Genomic DNA, 23,030 nt, shown 5'->3' on the forward strand with positions numbered 1-23,030 from the left:
CACCTCTTCTTCCCTGATGAAGCTGTCTCACGAAACCTACAGCATCTTATAAACACAGTGTTCTCCCAGCACGGCCCTACACAAGCAGAGCAAGAAGAAATGCGTAGTGTTCTCAGAAGCTTGCTGGCAATACAGACCTTATTCACTTGAAAAAAGCATTTAAATAAGTTATACCTGAAACCAATGAAAGGATGTTGAGCTGTGAATGTACTCCTTTAAGAAGTTATAATGCTCTATAAAAGTACCTGAAATTAAAGTCTACTGTGATGGTGCTTTTTCAGGGAGGAGAATATTTCACATCTCCCAGTCAAATCTTGACTTACTTATTCACAGGATCCCAAACCAGCAAATGTGGTGTGCACAAAACACCTGCTGAACTCAGCAGTAGGGTTGGCTCCAAGTGCCTGTCACACATGGTTTCAGTGTGTGTGCAGCTTAGCTTGGTGGCACCCCAGAAAGTTACAGCCCAGACGCCAGAGCTGAGTTTGAGGTTCTGCTGCTTTTGCTCCTCCCTGGATGGATGGGTGGGAAAGCCCATTTCGGTGACCCCAAATGTCCCATTAAATCCTAGGTCATCTTGCTCTGCAGCTTTGGTGTCTCACTATTCATGACTTCTTTGAGCAGTTGAAAAAGGATGTCTAGACTTATATTGTAACCCAGTAACTCATGTTGTAAGAACTGTGTGGAGTGGCTAGAGGGACTCCATGACTCATTCGTGTCGAAAATGAACAAGAAAAAAAGTGTAAAACAAGGTCTTGCCTGCTGAGAAGCAGAACCCATGGTGGGACTTGCATAACCTTCTAATATTGTCTGTTAATAGAACAGCCACAGAGGGGTTTCGGATTAATAAACTTTAAAACTGTTATCCAGCATATTTTTTTGAATTATACTTTTGGACAACATGTGTAGAGTCAAAGAGAGAAGATAAAAATTTAGCTTGCTATGCCAAAATCATCGTAAACAGATCTAAAAATAGCTTATTTTGATTTCAGTTCATCTCATCTTATTCTGATGTCCATTGCAAGTTGAAGTCTGCTAAAAAAATATTTTATTGTTACAATATCTGGTAAGACTTTTACAGAAGACATCATAATAAAGCCCTCATTCAGACATTTGTCTAGTTAAATTTGTAATGTAAGAACAATCTGCTTTGGGAACTGGTTCATCCCTGGAGGAAGTGGGTATTGTAGTCAGTCAATGAGATTGCCCCTACTTACAACACAGATAAATGTGTTGCTTTGTCACAATGTTTCTGCTTTGCAGTAATTTCACATTCCAAATTACAAACCTCTGAAAATTGTAGATTATAATAAATATGCTGACACAACTTCAACTGATAGAGTAAATGGCATTGCTCTAATAATGAAATCAGAAATCCTACTTAATCCCACTCTTTCCCTAAAGTGGTGTTTTGCATTAGCTATGGATGAAAAGACAAACAAGTACATGTATATTCAATAATAATGTCAACTGGGTCAGAGAAGAATAGGAAATAAAATGAATTCATAACACCTCTGGAGATAGCTTTTTGATACAGGCAGTTTTCTCTTTGAATTGCCCTCATTGACGGTATTCGTTGTAACTTTAACATATCCACCAAATTGGCCTTTATTAATGGCTGGCCTGATCTTAATAACAAATATACACTGTAATCCCCAGTCTGCGTGTCTTCTGAGGTTAACAGGTACATAGAGCAGAATAGATAACGTGTATTTACAGGAATCTCTCACTCAAGAGAGCCTAATTTCATGTTCAAACCATCCAGATAGTGTTTGAGAGAGTTATATATACAGAGTACTTCTGGCTCAGTGCTTTGAAGCTGAAGTGGGTTACCTCTGTAGGTGTGACAGTGAAATAGTCACCTTGGATTAAGGTTGCTGACAGTCTTAAAAAGCCCTTACTGGGCTTTGAGTGTGATCAGATGCTACTTGCTTATAAATGAGAGTTAATAGAAACATTAAATGGTACAAGCTACTATGACCCATGTCTTCAGAATATTAAGCACGGTTTAAAATTGTGGAAGACCATCTAGACCTCTACTTTCTGTAAAATATTACCTCTTCTAGCCTGCTCTGGGAGCAGGTTATTTGAACTCTTCACAATCCCACTTTCATTTGCAGATACTGTGTTTTTTTAATTTATCCCCTCACTTCACTCCCTACCATCTATTTGTTGTTGATACCACACTTGGTTTCTCTTTAATTATTCCATCTGCCAGAAGAGTGTGATGCATTTTATAAGCTGTGTGGTTTAGTTGTTTAACCTTTGAGTTTTGTAACTGAATGAGATGACATATTCTTCATTTAGCGGAACTGGCTAAGAAGAATTATATACTCCAAGTGATAAGCTTGAAACTGCTAAAGAAATACCAAAAACCAATTTTTTACCTCTCTCTAGTCATCTAAACATCCATTAGTCCCTTGAAGGGAACTCATAAATCCTGCAAATTTAGTTTATCTGAAACCAACTCTAACAGTTGTCCTTCCTACTAATCATGTTTTATATCCATTTTATATTTTTCAATATTCAATAAACATGTCTTGTGCTTACTGTACTTGTTGGAAAGTATCTGCAGCGTAGGCTGTATAAGGACAGTTATTAATCAGCCATTTCAGATGACTGTTTGGTTAGTTTAGTAAGTGTACTCATTTATCTTTTTTATTTTTTTTTCTTTGTTCTTTCCATCTATCTAATGTGGGATTTCTTTTGTCCTTTTTGGTTTATTTCAACCAGAATATGTCAAAAAGGAACTTAACATGTAACAAAGGGGAAAAAAAAATCTGATAGCTGGAAAGAGGGAAAAAAAAAACACCTTTTGGGCTTCATTCATGAAACAATCCTTTGCATTATGTCCTCTTAGATCTGCATTAAAAAATAATAATAGAGCACATTATCTAGCAGCGCGGCTTTAAAACAGTAGATAATTTACACATTAAAGTGAGATGTAGGTTTAAAACTGGGAGTGTAGGAACGAATAAGAGTCAGAATGATATAGTCCTGTATTAAGTTGGTCTCAGTTTGCTGGGGGTATTGTCCTTCTGGTGTGTAATGAGACTCGCAGATAACAATCTGGGGCTGCAGATAGATCGAGGTAGGGCGGCATGTTGAGAACGGCACAGCAAGTAATGACGCTGGGGAAACAAATTAATGTGTCTGCTAGATAAACAGCATAAAAAGTTCCTGTTCATCACCAAAATCCAGGCCTCTAAAGATTAATATTTCCTGAAGAATTCTTACTTTTAGAAGATTCTTTATCAACGCTACAGTCTCACTTTTACGGGTTCACATATTACAGGGAGGCATCTACCATTTATCAAGAGGTTAATGACTGGTAGTTATGTGTCCAGATACTGTGTAACCACGGAGCTGCCCGACAACAGAGGTCACTGAAAGACAGATGACTTACAAACTGGTTTAAAGATCTCCTTGCACTTTCTCTTTTTATAAGAGCACCAGCAGGGCTTCGAACCTTCAGATATTTCCCCATTGGGATTATTGTCCCCTCTTTAAAAATTCCATATGCCAGGAGGCTTCCATGATTTACTGGCAGTCTTCAAACAACAACAGAAAAACTTCCTAACAGAACATCCATTGATTGCTACAGTTATTTAAAGGCTAACAATAAAAAATCATAGACTTCGGTCTCCATCAAAGCAGCAAGGAAACAGTAATTGCAATTTGCTGGTCTCCTGCAGTGGGTAAAGGAGATCAGCCTGCGAGAAAAGAAGCTCAGCACTTTCAGTGGCTGGCACAGCAGATCTGGGTGAGATGTGCTGATTCATTCATATGTCATCCTGTGAGAAAAGAATTTGTCAAGGTGAAAAGATGGGTGTGAGGTAGAAGTGTGTCCAAAGGAATATCAGCTCTGAGGAGGACCACCAGATATAAGTGTGGACATGGGGGAAGCTGTAGGGGAAAGTATATGGTGGCTGTTAGTCGTGTCTCTCTTGGTAGACAGACCTTGAAAGAAGAGACCTTTCCTGCAAAGTTGTAACAACAAATAATATGGCTTCTTACCTGGTATGTTTCAACATACCCAAATCTTGCATTTAAATAAATAAATAAATGTTATAAGATGAATGTTAACATAGTAGCATGCATTATTGAACTCTTCCTTCTGTCAAGGGAAAGGAAGGAGACTTTGGGACAGCCAAATCTGTTAGGAGTTTCCTTTCCCTTTAAACAAGGGCAAGGAGCAGTAACATGAGATTTCCCTGTAAGAATAAAAAAAAAAAAAAAAGGAAAAAAAGAATATGAATTAGCAGATTCCTACTTTTTGCTCTGCCTTCAGATACTAACAACTGCGATGTCCCATCAGACCTCAGAGAAGCTCCTCTTCTTGATTTTCCTCGTTCTGCACTCTCAGTTTGGTAAGGTGGGATTGGTGCAGGCCTCTAGAAAGATCAGTAATACCCTAGACCAAGAATGAAACACAGAGGATTTCTCAGCTTTTAGCAGTCTCAGAGCTGAATTTCCTTTCCCCCCTCTGATTTAGAAATACACATAGATGTCTGTGGACTAATCACTGTGAGATAATGTGCAAATAACGGAGGACATGAAGGAGGAACTAGCTACTAAACTTTATGATGGATGAGTTTGAAAGTCATTTGTTCTTACCTAGCATCTCAGAAGAACTAATAACATACATACACAGAGTATTCATCAGTTTACTTATCACAGGTCTGATCCTGCTGTTGTTGAATTGAAAGGCAGATTTGCCTCTGACTTTGGTGAAGGCTAGATTTGGGCCATTGTATATGTAACTTTAATTCACTAAGTGTAATTCTGTTTTGTCCTCTACTTTTTTTTCAGAATGCTTGAGGATGATCTGAAACTCAGCAGTGATGAAGATGACAATGAACAGGTAAAATATATCTAAGTGCATGTTGAATGTGTTTGTGTGCAAAAACATTTTGGGGTGCTGCAGAATCCATTATTTTAGATCTTACCTGCATGTAAAACAACTTCTGAATCTTTTACAGTTATTCCTAAGTCTGTCTTAGGGTGGAGAAAATTTTTTCTTAAATGAGAATATGTTTTGTCAGTTTTGCTAAATTAACTTAGTGAAATGGATTAAACTAAACCAAAACATGACTAGCCTTGGACTAAAAGAACACGTATGGCATCATCTGGGAATAGTTAACATGCTCTGAGTTTCTATCTTCCATCGTACCTAATTAACTGTGGAACGGCTTCCACTTGTTTCACACTCAATTTCTGAAATTGATGACTTCTTTGGAAGTAGGTGTAAAATAACCACATCAGACCACTATCATAACTGCAGCGTTGTTCTGCACTTTGCAATTCATTTGTAGGATTGCACCCATGAAGTTGGATCTGTAAGTTTTGTTCCAGTCAGTGAGTAAAGGGATGGGAGCCCATAGCCAGTAATTCAGAGATTCCCATTTGTGAGAGGTAAAATCTTCAGTGTGTAGTTGTAAATCAATACTGAAAGTCTCTCTGCCTTACTTGGGACGTTAATGAAGAATCATTTTCAGAAAACTGTCTGATGTCATTCTTTATCCTTCCCGCTTTATAAATATTTATGGGTAATGCTGGGAAATAAGTCCGGTGAAATTCATATTCTCAACATTCTTATCAGAAAAAAATTGAGACTTAGGGTTAAATTCATCCTTCATGTTACTTTATATATGGAATAGGCTTAAATATGTAAACTTCTGCAGTAAAGAGAAAAGTAATGCTATAACAGCATAAGATCATCATAGTCTGTTCAGCTGGGAAATGTTATTTATAAGTGGATCTTTCTTTCTTATTTATTTTTAAACCATCTGAATGTTCTCTTTTAACCCACCTAATCCATCCTTTACGGTCATGCCAGGAAAGATTTACCTTCTGGTGTAAGTTGATCCCTTAGTCATACAAGCCAGTAATTTTTGCACCAAGACAGACTGGCACCCTCGTCTGAAGCCAAAGGATCAAAAGCCCGTATTTATGCAATGCGCTATTGTACAAACACATTGGCTTATGAAACTAGCAGGTTTCTTGATCTATTGGAAATTTGACCATATACTCCCATGAGATGGCATTGTGATACTGAGATGCCCAACATTTAGAAATGGTAATATGTTATCAGGCAGGAGTTACTTTTGTTTTCTTACTGTAGTAATTTTCCATTGATTTCGGTAAAATTGCTCCAGATTTACACACTTTACACTGACTTGAATAGGTGTGGTCTCTGATGTCAGTCCCATGCAGGAAGGCCACAGTTACATCTGCACCGCACGGTGTCGTGTTGGTAGCTCTCAAAGTATTACTGCTGTTGTATGGTACATGCATGCCTTTTACCCAAAGGCAGGGTCATGCTGGGGAGCAGTGTCACATTGCCCCCAGTTCAGAGGCTGCAGTGTGAGCCGCTGTGTGATGTGCCTGAGCTGTAGGAAGCCTCAGACTGCACCAAAACTTTGTGAGACTTTCCAGTAATACCATTGGCAGCATAAGCTGCAGACAGGCAAGAGACCACAATAAGGAACATTCATGGAGTTTCTCAAAATTTTATAGTATGTAGAACATATTTTTCCTTTTGGCAGTGCAAGTTTCATGTCACTCTAAGTGATTAGAATTGATTCGAGTCTGCTAAGATCTCCCAAATATCTTCTAAAGAAACAGCTTATGGTCCGTATATTTAGGGATTCAAAACATGAACGCATCCTATCATGTAAAAAATAAATGAACTGTCTGGACAGTAAGCATGCTGATCATATTTCTTAAATGTCCAGCATGTAAGGGAAACCTTCACCCTTCCTCTGTACCCCCACAAATGTGTGGTTGCTTCTCTTTTAGGTGCCTCATGAATAGAAGATAAAGACAGTGTTATTTACATTACAGGAAAGAATCCCATAGCTTTTTAGGTTTCCCAAAAACATGAGTATATGTGTCCATCCTTTAGATTCTTGTCACACACTGCATCCCAGAGTAAGGCCTTGAAAAGCTGAGCAGATTGGCTCTGCTGCATCACTCAAGCATTACCCTGGCCGTGCCTTCACACTTAGCAGCTTCTGCCATGTCTCTTTGAAATAAAGAGAGGGGACTGGATATTGGAAATAAGGTTGATCTGGCACACCAGTCAGGCACATAAACATCAACAAAGTAACTGGAATGGTTTTTGACTGCAAATATTACGTCCCCAAAATATGTAAAATATTCATTCACGAGGGACAGATCAAGGCGATTACAATATACGAGTTACATGATGTTGAATGTTCAGCTGTGGGATCCAAATTTATAAATATATATTTTTGTTAATGTAAAGATTTTGCACGCAAATGACAATTGTAATTCAGCTGTATACATGTGTGCATTCTGACAGGGAAAGAAAAGCTTAAAACTCTCGGCTCAAAACCCTTCTAACAGTTTATGCAACATTGCTATAAAGAAGGATTCTCATTGCAATCTTTCTGTTTTGTTTTTTTTTTTGCTATAAGCTTACAGTCAATGTGAAGCATGAGCTAGCATTTAATCATTTTTATTAATATAAAAGCAATATGTCAAAACCATATTTTTTATCTTGACCGCTTTACTCTTATTTCAAGGAAGCTGAAATTCTTTGAGAGCAGCAGTCAGGAGGAAGTCCTAGGACCCAGGCCTGTATTTGTCCTTTGGGAATTGCTAGGGACCCTTCGATCTTTACAAGAGAGGAGCAGTAGTGACACTGATCCATAAATGCACCTCCATCCTGACTTTCAGTGAATGTCTATAGTACGTGGAGAGGATTTGATCTATCTGCCTGTCTTCTCAGACTACCAGTAGTCCATTTGTCATGGTGCTAGACTGTTAGAAGCTTGTCTGCAAGAAACCAAACTCTCCTGTTGTATTTTTTCACTCCTGCGAATGAGCACATGTATTTCTGATCTGTATTTAGGGGCCCATGAACCTCATGCTCTTTCAGTCACTGCTGAGGAGAAACCCAACACGATTGCTCTGGTCAGTCATGTAATTAGGAGGCTGAGGCCGATTTCTGGATAAATTGAGAGCTATCAGTTTGAAGTCAGTGGAAGGTATTTAGTCTGTAGATATTATTAGCAGGGTTGTTACTGAACACACTGTCCACTTTTTAACATTACCTTTTCAACCAGGATTTTGAATAACTGGAAGTGGTTCCTAAGAGCTATAAACATGATCTGGAGAACCCTTCTTAATATGAGTGTTACGACTTCTTGATTCAGCCAGAAAGAGGCTAAGTGTGCATTATGATGGCCTAGCAACGTATCACCAAGAAAAAGATTCTTGAAAGGAGGCTGCACTCTGTAATTTCATCCCAGAGGGCTTAAGAGGCTCCATCAAGTGAGAGGTGACTGGAAATCCAAATTACTAGTGCCAAACTGTTGCAAATTGCAAGGAAACCTTGTGGTTTCCCTTTCCTTTTAGGCTTCCTTACTGCATGCTCTGGCAGTTGTAGGCTTGATGTAGAAGTTGTTGAGTGAAGTTCTTCGGGCTGTGACACGCAGGAGGCCCAATGAGATGATCGTTGCAGGTCCCTTCTGACTTCAGATCTGTAAATCTTTGGACCATATTGATCATTGCTATAGATCATGAGGCAAGCTGCAAGTTACTCCACCCCAGTTGCAAACTCCAGTCATCATTTTCTGGGCCTAACTTCGAGAGACCGCAGTTATCACCTATACCTAACACGTGTAAACACATCCCACAGCATCTTCAGTGTAGACACTTTGGAGCTGGCTACATGACACATGCTTTGTCCCTTAGACAAAATGCTGATTCTCATGTCTTTCATTGTGGGTGATTTGGGATTAAAGACACACAGAAAACGACAGGTTAGATCTGGAATCAATTTTCATTTACAGCTGAGAAGCAGTTATTGATGCTGTGCTCACAGTTCAATAAAAGATCTGAAGATATAGACCTCGCATTTCTTTTTCAATATAAGCAGCATAATCAGTCTCAAATGTTTTTACAAAGAAAATTGTATTGACAGTTTTATTAAAATTGCTGTCTTTAAAGTTTCAAGTTATCCACAGTTTGACCTACTTGAATGGTTTTTAATATGCACACTGACCAACCCAATGGATTTTTGTGTCACGTATTTATAATACCAGGTACACATCTGTTTAATGTATTATTTGAGAGGTATTGTTACATCTAAGCATTGCCTGGGTTTTAAAGTCTTGCAGTATTGGCACAGAAAAGAACATTGGCATATACATCCATATTGCATTCAGAGGTCCTCTTGCAAAATATTTTTAGATTGGCCACGACAGATAGAGTCAAGGCAGATGACAGACATGTTCTTAGTTCTTAGACGTGTAATTAGGTGACTAGGCATTTCAGAGATGCTCTTAATGCTCTTCTGTAAGGAAAGGAAGTGCTTTTAGATGGCTTTATTATTCCGTTAAAAAATATAAATCAGAAATTAGAAAGAATACTGAAGATTTTTAATTAGTAGCTTGATGCAGGTAAAAGAGCTTGGATAAAAGACAGGTTAATATTTTTGTTCTTTAAAGCACCTCTGTATAACTCAAATTAGCTTTGAGCTCCAAATGAGTTGTGCCTGGATACAATATTTTAAGTAGCTGTAGTGTACCCAATTTTCTTTAACCAGCTCCTCTTTGTTCTTCTGCCTAAGGAATAGTCCTGTTTACCTTTGAAATGTGTACTTAATTTAAAGCACATTGCTAGCAATCTGTGTATTTTTTAACCAAAGAAACTCTGATACTAGTTACAGTCCTGCTCCATTATTTTCAGTATTTCATGTATATAGTATTTTTGGCAGAACAAATCAATGAGATGTTTTTCTTTTATATATTTTTTTTCCTTCTTCACTTAATGATTACCATCTTATGTGCACTTCTCTGATAACCATATAAACACAAGACATACATATAATCCATGGCCTTGGCCTATCTTCTGTATTTTACACAAACATATTACTTTCTTCTAGGTTACTATTAGGTAATTGCCAACAAAACGTTTGCCTTTGTAGCTCCATCCAAAAGGTGATCAGCCATAGCCTGAGCTTTGAATTCTTCTAATGCATTCTGAACTTTCAAAGCTTTTACTCAAGTTAATTTTTTTTAAATCTATGAAATGCAAAGATGCATGATGCTTTCATCATGTAACACTTTGAAAGAGGTCACCATATCACTTTAAATTGTAACAATAGATATCCTTTCCTGTTGTCATTTATCCCATTTTTTATCTGGATCCTGAACAAGCTGTTTACCTCCCTAAGATTTCTCTACATTTCCATTTACTTTGTTATCAGCAGAAAGGCTGAAGAACAGCTCTTCAGTAATGACATCAATACTGCACACACAGTGAGAGAGGTCATCTTGTCAAAGCTATAGAAAAATCAGATGGATTAGGATGAAACTAGGTGCAAAATAACTTTGATAGAGTCTTTAATGTAAACAGTTTATCTGCCATTGGGTTCCATTGAAATCCCAGAGTGATACAGCATCGGTTGTAGCCACAGCAGAGTGTGTTTTGATAAAAAGCCCACATTTCAGCGTTTAAGATCTGCAGTCATGTTTTATAATTGTAAAGAAATGTTTTCATTGAGACATTAATGAAAACAGAAGCTATTAGGATAATGCAGTCATTCTCCAACCTTGTCAATCTATAACCGTGAAAAATCCTTTCATGAAGACATATCTCTTCTTGCTACCTCAGTCCATTTTAATTGATACTCAAATTATTTTATTCTGCACAACACTAGTTGAGACAGCCATATGTCATCAACTGTGCAAAATGAATACTCTAGCTTCCATTAAACAAATCTTTGGAAATAAGAGATTTGATGGCCGACATGTCTGAGGTAATAATTCACACACTAATCACATAGGTTCCTATCATAGTATTTGTTCATTATCAGCAAAAGCTTTCAGTAACCACTGTGAGATCTGGGGTGAACTTGGTGCAGTTATGAGCAAAAAACATGGCATACCACTGAAATACATGGTGTTATCAACGGCTTTTAACTTGTTCAGATTCACAGAATCTCATGTAATTGCTTCTGCACGTGTTATTATTGTGGAGGTCATCCATCAGTGAGGAAGGGGATTAATACAAACTTAGGACAAATGGTTGCTGTAGACTGCACAGTTTTACAGCTCGACAAGGGTAAGTTTGCCCCTGCAGGATGCAGCCATGGTCTTACACAGGCTCTGGGGCAGCAGCTGCATGGACCAGCACAGGATCTGGAGGAGCCCCATCCATCCCGCTGAACTGCCTTTTCCATGGGTTGCCTGGTATGCACTGGCAGCTCAGTGTCTCAATATCCCAATATCCCTCCACCCCAGTAGAGAAAATAATATAGGAAAATAAAATACCAGAAGGCAGGCAGCCCTAGCGAAGGGCTGAAATTCCTTAGTTGGACAGATGGATAAATACAGCTGCAAGAAGTCCTCTCCTGGCATTCCCACAAATAAGCACACACTTCATAGCCCCTCAGCGCTCACTTAAGCAGGTGCTTCTCTTAGGTTTAGTTTTTCATGCTATCAGCCTGAAGCAGCCAGGCTCTGCCAGCCATACCACAAGACATCATTCACCTGAAGGAGAAGCTTTAAACACAGACCTGGTGCCTCTATCACTAATTAAATAGAGGTGGAAAGGCCATTTGTTCGTGAGCACAGCCACAAGGACCAGACATTGGAGATCTGCCAGCCTCCTTGGGGTGGGACAGAGGAGGGAGATACAGCTTTCAGTCCTTGGGATGGATCATGTACTCTGTGTGTGTGTGCATGCCTGTGCACACATGTTTTGTAAAGAATTCTTTATTGTAACAATGGAGGAAAAATACATTTCCCCAGGTTGTTTGGCATACACATACCACTTATGCAAAAGCCTTGTATTGTTTTGACAGCAAACTGAGGCAGCAGCAGGTGAGATAATTGATTGACACCAGTACTGTTGTTGTTAAGAGAAAAGCCAGACTTGACCATACTGTCCTGTAAAAATAAATCTGAGGACTGTGGTATCTGTGGGCCACCTCGGTGCTCAGCACACACTAATCCAACCACATAGGAAACATCTATCTTCTTTTTCTCTTCAAAAGGAGAGTGTGATTTTTATCACACATGCCTTGAGAACCATTTTGGTAAAGAAATTGTCTGGCTTTCTTATGCTGGCCATCTGCAGCATTGCTCTTACTTAAAAGCCCAAGCAACTGTCTGAACTTCAAAATCTAAATTTTGGGGAGATTTTCACGCTGGTAGAGTATAGTTCTAGTATTGGCTTAGAGGCTGGGGTGCTGCAAATATCTCAACAGAGGGACTCATAGGTGGCCAGAACAAGTGTAGAAGTAGGTGATGAAAAGGGCATGATAAATCCAGTAATTAGCTTCTGTCAGCCAGAATAAGGGGAGAAGAAGTGAAAGTTGATCTCCCCTGGAGGAATTCCAGAAGGAGAACAGTAACGAGAATGAAACACCTTAATTTTTCTTACGATAAATGCATCTGCCACTGCAAGGTTTGCTGGGGTTAGAGGTGCTTCATTTTGTACCAGCAGGATGAATCTTCCCACAACAGACCTCCTGCCCACTTGTAGGGACAGGTTCAGAGCACAGTGTGACAGTGCAATTGATTTGGGCAGGGTTCTCAAACAGAGCATTCATGATTTACAAAACTACCAATTTCATGGCAATTTATGTGTAATTTTCAGGGTGCAACACAGTGATTGGCTAAGTCATCTGAGCAATATACTAAACCAGACCAAGGGCAGCAAAGTTATTTCATGTGTGTTTACATCTGCTGCCTGTTTGTAATGGATTTAATATTCAGTGTAGATTTAATGTTCAGTATAAATTTTTATAATAAATAATAATAAATAGTAATAAATAATAATAATAAATAAATAATAAATAATAATATATTTATATTATATTATATAGTATATAGTATATAGTATATAGTATATATAAATAATAAATCTTTGGTCCTACATAGGAAATAAATGGGTGGCGTGAACAATAGCAACATCAATTCACAGCTTCCCAGCACTGCCACTGCTGGTACCATTTGGCTGTGCCCTTTTGCTTCGCTTGTCTAGGAAACTATTCATTGATTTAGAGTACGGAAGAGACTAAGAATGGGTTGGGATCTAGGCCTTTGCCTAAGAGATAAAGGCCTTTGCCACAAAGGAGGATCTGAGGGCATAAACTGCAAATGAACAGGGATATGAGGGGCTGCTTCAGTGATGTCTGCCTATCCCTGTTCCCATTTTGACACAGCAAATGTGAATGCTGCAAAGGTAGCAATTAAACATTACAGACTACAAGTACACCTTGTTATAAGACCTCAAAACATCAGCACTGTTCAGGTAAGTCTCGGATGGAGATACAAAGAATTATTCTCCTTTTGTTAGAACTGGACAACCGAGGAATACACAGATTGTGGAGACTGTCTGCAGCTGCACAGTGAAATACCAGGAAATTATTTGAATATAGCCTTTTTCTCCTCCTTTCTTTAGGGAAGACTTTTTTTTTTTTGCTTCTCTTGTAAATGTTTCTTGACCTTTTCTCTGATTCTTTTGCCACCTCTAGATTTTTTATCATGTGATTAGAATGTTGAAACATGGCTATGGAGTAAGCCCAACAAATAAATGATTTTTTGATTTATTAGCCATCTGGAGGGTTGAACCAAACACACATTCTAGAAGAAGTCACCTTTAAATAAGAAGACAACAAATACTGAGCTTTATTCCTAGTTAAATGTTTTATATTTTCACAGTAGGATTATCATCTGCTAAACTTGGGACATTTGTAATGAATTTGTAACAAATTATTTGCTAAGAGGTGTTGTTTCTAAACAGAATTTCAATTCAGTTTTTTTTTTTTTTTCTTAAAAAATGGACTATTCAGTAGAGTTTTTCCAACTTTGCCTCCAGGGCTGGATATTTGTTTTTCAAATACAACAATTTTTATGAAAAATCAGGCCTAGCTCTAGTCAGGAGTTCAGTTCTCTGCCACAGAACTCTACAATGACCAAATTGGTATTGTCAGAGCATTTAGATGTACTGGACCTCAAGAGACATTCTGAGCATTCATTAGCATTTGTAAAGGAACTTGAAAATGTCTTAGAATATAGTCCGACAAAAGTAGAATTCTTAGAATTTGTAATGTCATATTAGAATTTCTCCTCAGTTGGATGAAGGTATCAAAATTAGTATAATTAGCAACTTCTGTTGAAAGAAAAAAGAAAAAAAAATTTTTTTTTGAAAGAATCCAGCATATATCAGAATAATTGAGGAAGGGAGATACTGTTTCAAGCTTCTTCTGTCAAGTTTTACTGGTGCTAATGTACCAGCTTTTTTTTTAAATGGAATAGTCTGTCAGGAATGAGAAATGTCCATGTTTTTCATTACACACTTCTTTAGTTTGATTTCCACCACTGGCCTGATGTAAATGTAGAGATTTGGGGAAGAATGCTGGCAGAGGCCCAAACATGTCTGTGGTGTTGTTCAGTTAAAAGCAGTTCACTTGCATCAGGGATGAAGGTTACTCCTAACCCACAGACAAACTTTTTTAGACTTGATCACTTAAACTCCGTTTTCCATTTTACCCAGCCTCCACTGCACCAACTGAAATTAAATTTCCGACTGGTAAAATTTCACCCTAAGTATTCTTCAGCATCTCTCTGTAAAGCCATGAAGGTTACTGCATTGCTCAAAGCAATGATGAGAAGTTCTCTGTGGTTCTGCTGCTTAGAAACTGAGAGATGAACCTAAGGTGGATTTGCAGCAGCTCTGGGAAAAAGTTAAAGCATGGAGGTCTTCCTCCTTCTGCCAACATATTCGATAACTTGAAGTGCCATCTGTCTCAGCCTAAGAGACACTTCAAGGTTCAGCAATTGCCTTCTTAGGTGGCTGATCAGTGCTTCTGAATCACGAGTGTGAGGAGGCATTCTTAAAAAATGCTGACTTATTTTCAGATCTCATTTCCTCAAAATCAAATGTTTCTCCTGAAAATCCTGGATATTCAGTTGTGCAATGAAAAATGTTTATTTTTCTTCAGACAGCGGACAGTTCCCCTTTAAAACATGACTGAAAATCTAATTTGCTTTCTGCAGATGCCAGTTATTTTACGTTGATATTTTTGAGCTGGCCTTGTCTGAATTTATTCTCCTCAGGTCTTTGTGATGTAGGAAAGTTGCTCTGACTGGAGTACTATTTTTCTGGTTCTTTCTATCCAAAAATCAGTCTGGTAACTGATGATCATGAAGAAAAGCATCATTTTTCACATTCCATGGTCCTTGTGTACAACCTAGAAGCAGCCAGTGCTTATTTCCTTCTTAGTTCTTCTGTGTAATAGTTAAATATATGTTAATGAAATAAGTTTGTGGATATATCCACACTACAGATCAAATAAAGCACAATGCAGATGGCTCTTGAACTAGAGCAAAAACAACTAATGTCAAAATCAGGAGTAATGCAACATATGAAATAGAAGTCTTTCACAGTTGTAAAAGTCATAGGAAAACATCCCTGGGCAAATATGCTCTGATGGATGACCCTGTGTATCTGACTACTTTTGATTTATTCCTCACCTTCTTTCTTTTCTTCACCACTGGAGTCAGCTGTTGAAATAAGGTCTTACGGAGTAGAGACACAATTACAGAAAGGCCATAACCGGGAAAAAAAAAATCAGGAGAAAATTGCAAATTAAAGTGGAATGATTGTCTAGTTCATTCTGACTTCCATTTTCTAATCATCCTAAATTATTTTAAAGCATATTTTCAAGCTCAAAATTAGCAAAGGTCCTATGATGTAATTCTCCTAACAACCATTGAATGTTACATTATACCAGTCCAATTTCATTCCAATCTTTTGCAGCATCATCTCCCACTCAGGGCACATGTATCATAATTTAGGGAGGCCCTACCTGCCCTATTTCTAGATAGTACTTTTAGTACGTGAAGTTTAGGAATCATTGTGGAGTTAAAACCAGTTTCTTATTTGTAAAGGCCTAGGAGTGTAAGATAAAAAAATAACTCTTAAAACATGTTTGTCTTTGAAATATCTTAAATTAATAATCAAAGCTCGCATCAAGTCTAAAACAAATCAAACTCAGTCATGAAGATGAGAAATGGGAATTATTAACTGAGTAGCGAGGCTGATGGAGGCTCAATGAGATCATTTTGTTCAAAGATTAAAGGCGATGAACACTGAAATAGTTTAGTAGGATGGCTATGAACACATCTGACTAGAGCTGCTAAATTCAGTAATGATCAAAAGTTAATTATCAAAGCAGAGAGAACTACTCAACACAGACAATTTGAGTCAATAGCTAAGCAGCCCAGCAAAAAAGTAATTTGGGAGAAGTATTTTCCTATAATGAAGTTATATAAAAGTCGTACATTTCAAAGAAACCTGCCTAAAACAAGATTGCATTCTTGCTGATCAGAGAAAAATAATTAGCTCTAATTGACAGACCTGCTGCATACCAAATATTTTCAAACAATATGTTTCTGCATCAAAGCTTAATGTGTAGAGTTACTCAATGTCACTTTGATTTTGCCTTTCTTTATCTTCTGCCACTGGGCATGCTCATGATATAGCAACAAATGTGCTTTGAAAAATGAATGAGCAACACCTACAAGATAAAAGCAGAAGGCCAGATCCTGCATTTCTTTCTCAGACAGAATCCCTGCCACATTCTGTGCTGTGTTTAACATCATCATGTTCCCACTCAGAGACAAACTGAATCATTTGTAGTAGGAAATGACCAGTTGCTTTATGATCCAACATTAAACTAGGCTAGTATGCATATTAACTTGAGAACTTGCAATATTTTTTCTAAAACTCTGTATGAGTGAAGAACACTCTCCCCCCAGCATGTGCCATTTCTTATGAATTAGGAAAGTGCCTTCTCCCAGGAAAAAAAGGGGAAGATTCTCCAGGTAAAAATCTAAGATGTGATACGTGCTAGAATGTTCGTAGTCCTGGAAAATAAAATACATCTGTAATTCTCTGTTCTTAAAGCTACCACGTTTCTTTCAGGGTAAACATCAACATAGCTAAGTATTCAAAAATCAAATGCCCAGTTTAGACTCTGCTTTTTAATATTCCATGACTTTGACATTGCCTGTTCTTACTCTCTGAAATATCTTCATCTTCTTTAATCTTTCATGCAAACAGTTTAGCTCACACCATCACACACGCTGTCTGGAATATCTTCTGCTTTACTTCATATTAGAATTGACTGCATTATTTACTTCTGATCCTAGACACTCTTCACTCTTCTGTTTTCTTTTCCTTAACTGTATTTTGATATCCATTTTCGTGTAGCGATTTTTGAATAATTTAGAGGGGGAAAAAAACTTGTCTGAGATTTAGATGCAAGTTTCACATGCCAGAACTCAGAATTATTATAGTCCAGCTATTTGGTGTATAAGTGTCAAATGAAATATCACTGTACAGTCAAAAATTCTTCTGCCATGGTGGAAGGCGGTGTATAAACTTTGAAAATAATTCTAGTTCCTTGCAGGATAGGACTGAAACTTTGCATTTAATGGGAGGCTTGGGAAACTGAAATATCATTTTCAATGGTATTTTAATCCATTTTAAATGAAGTGTTTGTGTGTTGTTATATGTAGTTTATTACTTAAATTTCATCATAACATGTTTTTGACTTTGTGCATGCATGTGACAGCTAAAAAAAGGGAGATTTAGGAGAGTATCATTGGAAGAAGGCACAACTCACATTATTTCACTAATGAGGTAGAGATTCCATTTCATCATAGGCTTGTTTGAGAGGCCATAATTAGGTTTAGGTGTGTAATACTTACTCGTGCAATTTTAACTTTAGGATTTCCTGGAGTTTAAGTGTTTTATTTAGCAACCCTACTGTACAATTACTATAATTGTTTCCTATCGTGCATTCATTGATTTATTCTTTAGATGGAAAATGTAATCCAAATGAAACAAATGCATCTTTCTTCACACACTGGAAGCCAGCCCAGAGTGTTGCTGTTGCTCTGTGTTAGCTCTCACAAGCTTTAATTCAGATTTTAACTTATTATTAGGGATTTCCATGGATTTAAACAAAGATTTTATCTTTGCTATGATTGGAGGCAAAAGAGCCAAAACAGTAGGTATTTTGAAAAACTCATCCCATTATAGAGCCCAAAGGAGAACTCATTCTGGCAAAATATGGAACCCAATCGTGCAGGTCCCAAAGGTTTAAAAAGTTAGCCAGTTTTCATAAAGGATTTAATTCCTTAAGGGCTTATATGTGCATTTTTCAGGACCACTAATATTAGCAGTTCCTGTGTGGGAACCATATTCTTTCCATCACTAAGCATACCAGAGGTTAAAGTTACTCACCAAAATCCTTCTCTCCAGTTTTGGTAGGCTTTACAAAAATAGCTCCAAAGGTAATTAAGCACTGAAACTTTCCTTTGTTTAATAGGTTTATGGATCAGTTGTCTTAATTCTGCCTTTCACTGCTCTCCGTGCTTATAATCTCACTAACCATCTGACCAGTTTCCACATTTAAATCTATTATAGCCTGATTTGTGTGAATGCTAGAAGGAACTCTATAAAATTATGTGAAACACCAGTTTATCTGAAGGTGCTATTTCAATCCCTCCTGCGTTAAAGCGTTATTTACCTGTTCTGAAAAAATTCAGAGAGGATGCAAGGTTGGTTCAGGTTACATAATTATGCTACAGAAGCATTAAAAAAAAATAAAAACCCTCCACTAAAATCTTGAGCAGCTTAACCAGTGTGATAGACTGGCGCGGCCCTGCCATCAGTGCCCCCAGCTGTGTTGCTTAGCAACATTTTAATTCAAGAAGAATCGAAGGAGATGAAATCCCCGTGGAGAGGGAAACAGAAATAAGAGGGCCGTTGACAGATGATCTGAGTTGTTTCTTCTAATATACTGTGAAGATCACTGGCTCTTTTCATGAATGATAAATGGACTGTACACAGATCAATGGGTTCAGCAATAAACTGGAACCAGACTCCATGTCTGAGGTGGTGCAGGCCGAGAGGCCCAAAGATTTACTCATTTAGATGATTTGGAGTGTGTTTTCTCAAAGGTTTCACAAGAGGAAATTGATCTGAACATTTGGTCATCTCTTGCCCTTTTCTGTTGTTGGCGAATAAAAACTGTTTTGGAAGTGGAGTCCGTTCTTCCCTTTATTTTTTCCTGTTGTTGTTCCTGTTCCAGATAGGGACAGATAGGCAGTGACAAGGGGGCCAGAACTCAGAGCGGGAAATGAAGTAATGAGCAGTTCCTAAATGCTCATAGCCATTAAAAATAAACAAACCACATTGATATCACAAACTGGGAAAGGAGTATTTAAAACTTGTAATACTATCTCTCTGGAAGGGTCCAGCTACTGCAGACGTGTTCCCTCTGCCCCGGTTGTGGCCAGCTGCCCCGGTGCGCCCTTCTGAAGAGCATCCAGTAGTTGGCTTTGCTGTGGCTTGGCTGTGCTGAGGCATGTTGTTTAATTCTTTGTCTTTCCCACCCCTCTTCTGTTTACAGGCTGCTGAAAAGACAAAATTGAGAAACATTCCTGTAAAGTAAGTTCTTTTTATATCCATTTTGAAATGTAACTTTAATGAACTTCTTGAGTACAGTCACTAAAAAGACTGGGACAGTGAGAAGGGTGATAAAAGAGAAAACAGAGTTCAAGTTGCCCCTAATAATAGCTTTAAAAAGGTCAATATTGCTGAAGAAAGCTTTTGATTTCTCATGTGTCCCTAATGATTGCACTCCCCAAGTTTCATCCAGTTTCCATAAATTAATGTGTTGTCTATGAATAGCTGCCAAATAATATCACAATCATACTCAATACATAGTGCTCCTAGCCTTGGGGAGGTTTGTACATGCTAAAAAGATTATGATTTTTAATTGCAATCCTTGAGAAGGTCTGACAGGGGGGAAATAACTAGGAATGTGCCAAATGATTTCTAGACACATGGGAATATTTTGCACCTATGTATCAAGGTTTTGCCATCCTGTTGATTAAGAGCTTTCTCACTCAGTATGTGCATCTCTCTCACACCACACACACATGCATGTTTTGGCTTTTTACAGTTGGGCTCTGTGAAGGATGAGCAAGCTACGAGGGAGCAATTTCCAGGGCATTTTATGAGAAGTTCTTAAATCTTAGGGCACTAGCAGCAAGACTCAACCATATATCATTGAATTAAGAAAGTTGCTATATAGATGTCCTGGCTCTTGAGAAAAGCCATTTTCAGTTAAAGCTACCAACATCAGTGATTCTCTTTAAATAATGAATACTCCAGTCTTAATGGGCTCTTCTGTACCAATAAAACACGTATTTTTAGCTTCAGTAGGTGATCATTGGAGTTTAACTAAGTCTCAGTAACTGTATATTCCTGTTATGGACAGAGGAAATGTTCTTGTTTTCGTAGTAGTTTGCTGATCGTGCTGCCTTTTGGACTAGAGTGGTTTTGTATTTGTAAGAACATGCACTGACAGGACTCGCAAATCATTGTACTTTAGCACATATAACAAAAGAATACAGTTCTACTTCTCACTTGGTTTCCATCATGTATAGTCATTTACATCTTATGAAGTGAACGCAAAATGTGTACGAACACTCCTTGGAGTGATTAGGCAAGATGCAAGATAGTCATAAATCACTCTCTCTTTATGTTTCATTTAATCTGATAAAAATTAGAAATAGGATCCAGCAGGGACCTGATAGCACATGAAACTTCTAATAAGACAGGAGACCTTTCTTGCCTGTAGGGCCAGTTCAAATTCAGTGCAAGCTGAATTAAAGTCATTGTTACCTGGTGGTTGTTTAATAGAGAGTATGAAATGAGTTGTGATTTCACTTCACCTTCCAGAGGATCCAGGAGCTGCAAGGTGATGAGAGTCCTGGGGAACAACTCCAAAATAGTCATTTTCATTCATTCTCTTTCTTAATATTTTGGGTCAAATTCTCAGGAATGGCTCAAATAAATTGAGTTTTCCCATGTGTGACAGAGATATTGAGCTTTGCAATCATTAAGTAGCACGTTTGTGACGCTGATGCCCAATTACTTCACCAGTAACGTTTGAGAGAGGGGGAGAGGGTGATTTAGGTTAAATCATTCTTTTATGGGGCTTGAATGAGTGTAACAGTTTGGAATGGAAGAAGGCCAGATGGACAGTCTTGCTCTTTCCACCTACATGTGCATATTTCACCCTGTCATTTTCCCCCAACTGGTTGTTTAACTTCTCTCTGACTACGTTCATGGTTGCAGCTTCAATTAGTACCCTAGGGAATCCATTATACATATTAATTACACTCTGTATAATGAACAGCTGATAAATCTGCCTAATATTTTTCAGTGAAATGTAACTATTTAAAGTACCTGTATGCAATTATGATTTTATGCTGGAATATTAACTCTCAGGGCAAAAGTAAGAATACTATTTCCAAGATAGCAGTCGTAGATATGGATTGCATTTATATAAGCATCACAGCCACACTTAGTATACCTCAAGCTTGTCTAGCTTTTACTGCTGTTGCTTTTGTAGCTCTCAAATGTCAGAGAATTTTGCTTGAATTTTAATGTTCTTCAGCTATGCAAAATAAAGTTAGTAGCTTCCATTGTCATAAGGGCTGAAAGCTGTACAGATTCCTTCTACCATATGTGACTTATCACATACATTTTTAAAGACACATTTCTGTTATTAAGACATATGTGATAATACACTTCTGCAAATGTGAATTGCTTTTGGCTGAAAGCCATGCACTAATAAGTTGAGTTGAAACTAACTGCATTTGACATCTGTTACAGTACATATATATAAAAATATATATAAAATATTCTCAGTTGTCATTAGCATAAAAAAAAATCCATGTTTATATGTTGTGCTGACATAGCTCTTGTGTCCCCAAATTGAAATCGGAAATTACTGCCTTGTAGAGACTGTGGTTTACATAGAATCCTTGGACCAGGCCTAATAGTACCATTGTTAAACACGTTACTTAAGGAGCTTGACAAAGATTTCTGTAGAAATGGTCTGTTTACTTTTGATTGCTCAGTTTATGAGTGAATTCCAGTTCTGGTTTCATGTTCAGGAGGAAGTTTGCTGTTCCTTTTTGTTCTGTTGAATCCCTCTAACTCTTAACACTTCTGGAGGGGAAAAATAAATAAATAAATAAATAAAATAAACAAACAAGGAACTTTCCTTACTACAGTTCAGTAAGGCAGCCAAGCAGCTGTTTTATAGGTGCTTAGACTAACTGGTAAGAACTTCCTGAGGGCCAAGGTACCACAGGTAGCATTTGACTCCTTCAAAAGACGTGGTCTCAATTCCATGTTGCTTGTAGCACTGCAAGAAGGCACTGCACTTGCAGAGGAACTCATATTTATGTATTGGTAGCATCATCTGACATACTATTACTGTAAAGAAGCACATGGAAAATAGCTAAGAAGTCTCCATTCCTGATGAACTGATTTTTTGTTGGAAATACTGCAGTTACTTTTCCAAAAATGTAAGACCTTCTTCTGTCTGTATGTGGCACCAAAGTGGCCCCATAACTGCAGTTTGCATTACCTTTAACTTACTTACCCTACCTTGCTCCCGACATACAAGGAGCACTTGTTGTCCACCTCTGGTTTTATCCCTATTTTCATTGACAGTAGCAGAGAAAAAATTTCTTGGATACAAAATCCTGCATATCTACTTACTTGCTGGTCCTTATCATGCTGTTCCCACCCCTGAGTCTGAAAGAGGTACCATGACTTAACTAAGTTTACCCTCTGGAGGCTTTCTGATTTCTAAAGAGCTGTTACATGAGGAATTGTTTTGGCTTAGGACACATTTAGTCTTTTATAAAAATGGCCAGAGGGACTTCTTGGGAAAATGTGGGAAGGTGAAAGAATGATTTAGCTAAAACCTGATTTCATCCAGCACTGCAGAACTGAACAGTTTTGTAAGAGGTAAATTAGATATTTACAATGGAAAATGAATGTTTTTAACACCGGCCCATGTAGTCTGTGAATTGCTGTAGAACTGTGAGAATATTCTAATTGACTTCTTGTTTCATGGAAGAAAACATTGGCTTCCTTGAGTGTCC

General features: G+C 37.9%; 1 protein-coding gene across 14 annotated transcripts in view; it reads left to right on the top strand.

Annotated features, from left to right (window-relative positions):
* The window catches only part of AFF2 (AF4/FMR2 family member 2), a 328,163-nt gene that overhangs the window by 237,098 nt on the left and 68,035 nt on the right, over positions 1–23,030 (top strand). For all 14 annotated transcript variants that reach the window (XM_040572852.1, XM_040572853.1, XM_040572851.1 and 11 more), the window contains 2 exons: positions 4,813–4,864; positions 19,469–19,506. In XM_040572852.1, coding sequence (XP_040428786.1) covers positions 4,813–4,864; positions 19,469–19,506 — 90 coding nt within the window. The remainder of the gene's footprint in view (positions 1–4,812; positions 4,865–19,468; positions 19,507–23,030) is intronic.

The sequence above is a fragment of the Cygnus olor genome, chromosome 13 (genome assembly GCF_009769625.2).
Source record: "Cygnus olor isolate bCygOlo1 chromosome 13, bCygOlo1.pri.v2, whole genome shotgun sequence".
NCBI classification, from domain to species: Eukaryota; Metazoa; Chordata; class Aves; order Anseriformes; family Anatidae; genus Cygnus; species Cygnus olor.